The 5444-nt window shown below is 39.6% G+C and overlaps 2 protein-coding genes across 2 annotated transcripts; both read right to left on the bottom strand.

Annotated features, from left to right (window-relative positions):
- Positions 1–1101: 1101 nt before the first annotated feature.
- LOC122607199 lies at positions 1102–1467 on the bottom strand. Its single transcript, XM_043780124.1, has one exon. It carries the CDS (start codon positions 1465–1467, stop codon positions 1102–1104), a length of 366 nt encoding a protein of 121 aa, XP_043636059.1.
- A 2320-nt stretch (positions 1468–3787) lies between these two features.
- LOC122607195 lies at positions 3788–4919 on the bottom strand. Its single transcript, XM_043780122.1, has 2 exons — positions 4298–4919; positions 3788–4227 (listed from the first exon to the last, which is right to left on the bottom strand). Exons 1-2 carry the CDS (start codon positions 4917–4919, stop codon positions 3788–3790), a joined length of 1062 nt encoding a protein of 353 aa, XP_043636057.1.
- Positions 4920–5444: the final 525 nt, after the last annotated feature.

The raw sequence follows: 5444 nt of genomic DNA, 5'->3' as shown, positions 1-5444 counted from the left end.
AATTAGGCTGAAATTAAACAAACAAAGATAGGGGTTTTGTAGCCCTCGAAAAGTTATGCAATTTAGCCTAAAGAATTGTTAGAATTGATGAAGAATTGAAGAAGTAATTAGAGATTGAAGGTTAGGGTTTTGTGGAAAATAATTGGGGAAGAAAGAATTGAGAGATAAAGATATGTTCAAATATGTGTGGGTGAAAAGAAAAAGAATTCTGGTTGTGGTTGTAATTAAAAGGTTTTAAAATTTTCTGGATTTTATTAAAATAAAAAAAAAATTCGACCTTCTGTTACCGTAATTTACGCCAGGCAAGGGTGTAACCTACGCCGGTTCTGTTTTCTGTTGCCGTAACCTACGCTGGGAAGGACCGTAACTTACGCCAGTTGTACTCAGAAATAAGTCTCAGTTACACTTACTGTAACCTACGCCAGATGTAGGCGTAACCTACGCCTGATCAAAAACACTTACCGTAACTTACTCCAGAGAGGGGCGTAACTTACGCCTATCTGGAAATAGCCATTTTGGCGTCTTCGGAGGCGTAAACAGAGGATTTTTGGCGTAAACTAAAATAGCCACTTCCAGGGCACCGTAACCTACGCCAAGGGTGGCGTAGCTACGCTAACATTGAACTTCTGCAATTCCTTTGTACCGTAAGTTACGCCAGTTAGGCCGTAGCTTACGCCCTTATGATTTTTTTTTTTTTTTTTAACTACAGCCACAAATCTTTAACATTGATTGCAATTGGTTATAAAAATAGACTCCCTTCCCCAACTTAAAGGCACATTGTCCTCAATGTACGCCCGAAATTAGAGATGAGTTACTCAACTACATAACTTGCAAAACGTTTTCCTTTTTCACCCAAACTGACCTTCCCCAACTTAATTCTCAAACATAAGTGGTGGGAATTAAGTTTTCATGTGTGATTATGCTACAAAACACTCAAACAAATAAATAAAAATGCAAACAAGCTAACTTACCGAAAATGAAGCTAGAAAACAAACAAACAACGGGTTGCCTCCCGTTTAGCGCTAAGTTTATTGTCCTCAGCCCGACATTACCTCAATTTGATTCATGCAAGATCATAAGATGGTGGACTTGAGATGAAGTTCACCATTTCTTTTGTAGAGCCATTAATGTCACTTGCATCCAATAAGGCTTCAAACGGTGCCCATTGACCATTTGCTTCACTCCATCCTTTGGATCCTCAATTTCAATTTCACCAAACTTTCCAACTCTTGTAATAACATATGGACCCATCCACTTGCTCTTGAGTTTTCCCGGAAAGAATTTGAGCCTTGAATTGTAAAGCCACACCTTTTGGCCAACTTCGAACACCTTTTTCTTTAATTTGGCATCATGAACCGCTTTCATCTTGTCTTTGTATGTTGATGCGCATTCATATGTTTCATTTCTCAGTTCTTCCAATTCGCACAATTGCAATTTTCTTTCCTTACCTGCACTCTCAAAATCCATGTTAACGGCCTTAACGACCCACAAAGCTCTATGTGCAAGCTCAATTGGAAGATGACAACCCTTCCCATAAACCAACCGATATGGTGTAGTGCCAATAAGTGTTTTAAAAGCGGTTCGATAAGCCCATAAAGCATCATTCAATTTTGTTGACCAATCCTTTCGGTCGGGTCTTACCGTTTTTTGCAAATCTCTTTTATTTGCCTATTAGACACTTCAACTTGCCCACTTGTTTGTGGGTGATATGGGGTGGCAATTCGGTGGTTTACGCCATACCGTTTAAGAAGTTTGCCAAACTGAAAATTTTTAAAATGAGATCCCCCATCACTTATGATGACACGAGGAATTCCAAATCTTGAGAAAATGTTACTTTGAACAAACTTGCAAACAACGGTATGGTCATTAGTTCTAGTGGCAATGGCTTCTACCCATTTTGAAACATAATCTACGGCCACTAAAATGTAGTAATTACCAAAGGAATTAGGGAAGGGACCCATGAAATCAATGCCCCAAACATCAAAAATATTAACAACTAAAATTGGTTGCATGGGCATTTCGTTCCTCTTGGTTATACTACCTAGTTGTTGACACCTCACACACTTTTTAACAAATTCAGCGGCATCTTTAAAAATACTAGGCCAAAACAAACCACACATAAGAACCTTATAACCTGTCTTTTGGCCGCTGAAGTGACCTCCACATGCAAATGAGTGTGCATGAGTCAAAACCTCTTGAATTTCTTCTTCCGGAACGCATCTTCGCACCAATTGGTCCGGGCCAACCTTAAACAAATCCGGCTCATCCCAAATGTATTGCTTTGCTTGTGCCAAGAATTGTTGCTTCTTTCTCTTAGGCCAATGTTCCGGTATCTTACCTGCAGATAAAAAATTCACAAAATTTGCATACCAAGGAACAATCGAAACGGTTAGTAATGTTCATCTGGAAACATTTCATTGATCTCCTTGGTTGATCCATCATCCATTGATTGAATCCTTGACAAATGGTCTACTACCACGTTCTCACTCCCTTTCTTGTCTCGAATCTCTAAGTCAAACTCTTGTAATAGCAACACCCATCTAATTAGCCTTGGTTTTGCATCCTTTTTCTCCATCAAATGCTTCACCGCGCTATGATCTGTGTACACAATGACCTTACTACCACAAATGTAAGAACGAAACTTGTCAAGTGCATAAACAACAGCAAGCAATTCTTTTTCGGTGGTCGTATAATTCAATTGGGCATCCGATAAAGTTTTGCTTGCATAATAAATCACCACGGGTTTCTTGTCCACCCGTTGTCCCAAAACAGCCCCGATTGCAAAATCACTTGCATCACACATAATTTGAAATGGCATGGACCAATTTGGTGATTGCAAAATGGGGGCTTCAACCAATTTCTCTTTCAAGGTTTCGAAAGCTTTTAAACACTCTTCATAAAAAACAAAAGGTACATCTTTTAGTAACAAATTACACAAGGGTTTTGTTATGACACTAAATCCTTTGATGAACCTTCTATAGAACCCCGCGTGTCCAAGAAAAGAACGGACACCCTTGACATTGGTTGGAGGGGGTAAAGTAGAAATGACTTTGATTTTGGCTCGGTCAACTTCCATGCCTTTATTTGAAATTACATGACCCAAAACCGTCCCTTCTTGAACCATGAAGTGGCTCTTTTCCCAACTTAAAACCAAATTTGTCTCAACACATCTTTTCAAAACTTTTGTAAGCTCATCAAGACAATTATCAAAAGTTTGGCCAAATATTGAAAAATCATCCATGAAGATTTCTAGTGAATCACCGACCATATCTGAAAAGATACTCATCATGCACCTTTGAAAGGTGGCTGGAGCATTACACAACCCGAATGGCATTCGCCTAAAGGCAAAAGTCCCATATGGGCATGTAAATGTGGTCTTGTGTTGGTCATCGGGATGAATAGCAATCTGATTATAACCTGAATAACCATCTAGAAAACAATAAAACTTCTGACCTGCAAGTTTTTCGATGATTTGATCAATGAATGGTAATGGGAAATGATCTTTTGAAGTAGCGGTGTTCAACTTCCGTAATCAATGCACACCCTCCACCCGTGATGGGTCGGGTAGCAATTTGCTCACCACTATCTCCTTTCACCACTTGAATTCCAGCTTTCTTAGGTACCGTTTGTGTTGGACTCACCCATGTACTATCCGAAATTGGGTAAACAATTCCAGCATCCAACCATTTTAGCACCTCCTTCTTCACAACTTCACACATATGAGGATTCAACCTTCTTTGAGCATCACGTGAAGGTTTTGCTTCAGAATCGGTGATTATCTTATGTATCACAATTGATGACTAATGCCTTTCAAGTCGGCAATTGTCCACCCAATGGCCGCCTTATACTCCTTGAGCACTTTTAGCAATGCCTTTTCTTGCTCTTCTTCCAAATTTGATGCAATAATCACCGGCAAAGTTTGTTCTTCTCCCAAAAATGCATACTTCAAATGAGATGGGAGTTCTTTCAACTCAACTTGTGGTGGACTTTCAATGGAAGGTTTGAGATGAGTATCAATGTGATCCGGTAGACTTTTCACCAAATGAGTCCATGGTGGTCTACCTTCTTGAATTGCCATGATCTCCCAATCCTTCTCTTCCTTCTTCAATGTTTCACTATGCTCCACAATCAACCTGTCAACCAAAGCACAAGACTCCCGTGTGTCTTCCTCACTTTCGTGAGAAATGCACTCATCAATGACATCCGCCATAAAGCATTCGTCACTAACTACAGGTTAGGAACACTAGCAAAACATTTAATCTAATCTTATGGTTGCCAAAGGTCATTTCAACCGTACCACTTCTACAATCAATTAATGCATTAGCGGTGGCCAAAAAGGGCCTTCCCATGATGACATTAGGCTGCCTTACCATACCGCTTGGTGCAAAATCAAGAACCAAAAAGTCTACGGGGTAATAAAAGTCCTCCACCTTCACTATGACATCTTGGACAATTCCTCTTGGAAGTTTAAGGGACAAATCAGCCATCACCAAGGTGGTGTCGACTTTTTCCAATGGTCCAAAGTCATATTGGTCATACAACATACCCGGTAGGATACTCACACCCGCTCCCATATCCAAAAGTTCCTTGTTCATTTTAAAATCACCAACTTGAATTGTAATTAAAGGCGCTCCAGGATCTTGGAGTTTAGGTGGGAGTATACCCCTCACAACGGCACTAACTTCCTCATTCAAAACAATCTTCTTTGGAAGTTTATGATGCCGTTTTTGGGTACACAACTCCTTAAGATATTTAGCATAGGCCGGAACTTGTTTAATAATGTCAATAAGAGGTATATTGATTTTCACTTGTTTAAAAATTTCCCACATTTCTTCCTCATGGGGACCTCTTTTCTTAAGTGTAGGCCTAAGTTTTGGATCAATCAAAGCCAAAGGAAAAGGAATAGTATTACCCTCCATATCCTTTCCTTGTTTTCAGAAAATTTTCACTAGACCTATTGTTTTCTACCTCTTTAAAAGACACTTTTTACTTGGTTTAGGCAAAACAAATTCTGGTTCATGCTCACTATCTTGGTCATCATCAACATCCTCCACCACACCATCAACAAGTGATGATGGAGGTTCAACTTTATTATCATAAATTTTAACACTACGAGAAGACTTACATTGTTTATCTCCACATTCTTGACATTCTTTGGGTTGCCACTTTGATGTTGTGGATTGATCTTCGTGTCACTTGGTAGCTTTCCCGATTCTTCTTCAATTCCGACACATCCTCCGCTAATTGACCCACTTGCTTTGCAAAGATTCAACCGTTTTATCCCGAATCTCGTTCTTCTTATCCATCTCTTTCAAGTACTCCATAATCTCCCCGGTTGATACTTCATTGTTTCTCGAAGGTCCCCTTGGTTATTACCTTGTTGATAGTTCCTTGGGTAGCCTTTATTGAATCCTCCCTGATTTTGGCCACCTTGGTAATTCCCT

The sequence above is a fragment of the Erigeron canadensis genome, chromosome 7 (genome assembly GCF_010389155.1).
Source record: "Erigeron canadensis isolate Cc75 chromosome 7, C_canadensis_v1, whole genome shotgun sequence".
In the NCBI taxonomy this organism is placed as follows: domain Eukaryota; kingdom Viridiplantae; phylum Streptophyta; class Magnoliopsida; order Asterales; family Asteraceae; genus Erigeron; species Erigeron canadensis.
The sequence above is the reverse complement of the archived record's forward strand: the minus strand, read 5'-3'. Positions and strand labels throughout refer to the sequence as shown.

Excerpts from the sequence above, each read along its gene's own strand:
- LOC122607195 (XM_043780122.1), bottom strand. The coding sequence starts at position 4,919 with ATGGAGGGTAATACTATTCCTTTTCCTTTGGCTTTGATTGATCCAAAA. Across the intron at positions 4,228-4,297 it reads ATTAATTGATTGTAGAAGTG|TTAGTGACGAATGCTTTATG; the intron begins GTACGGTTGAAA and ends CCTAACCTGTAG.
- LOC122607199 (XM_043780124.1), bottom strand. The coding sequence starts at position 1,467 with ATGGATTTTGAGAGTGCAGGTAAGGAAAGAAAATTGCAATTGTGCGAA.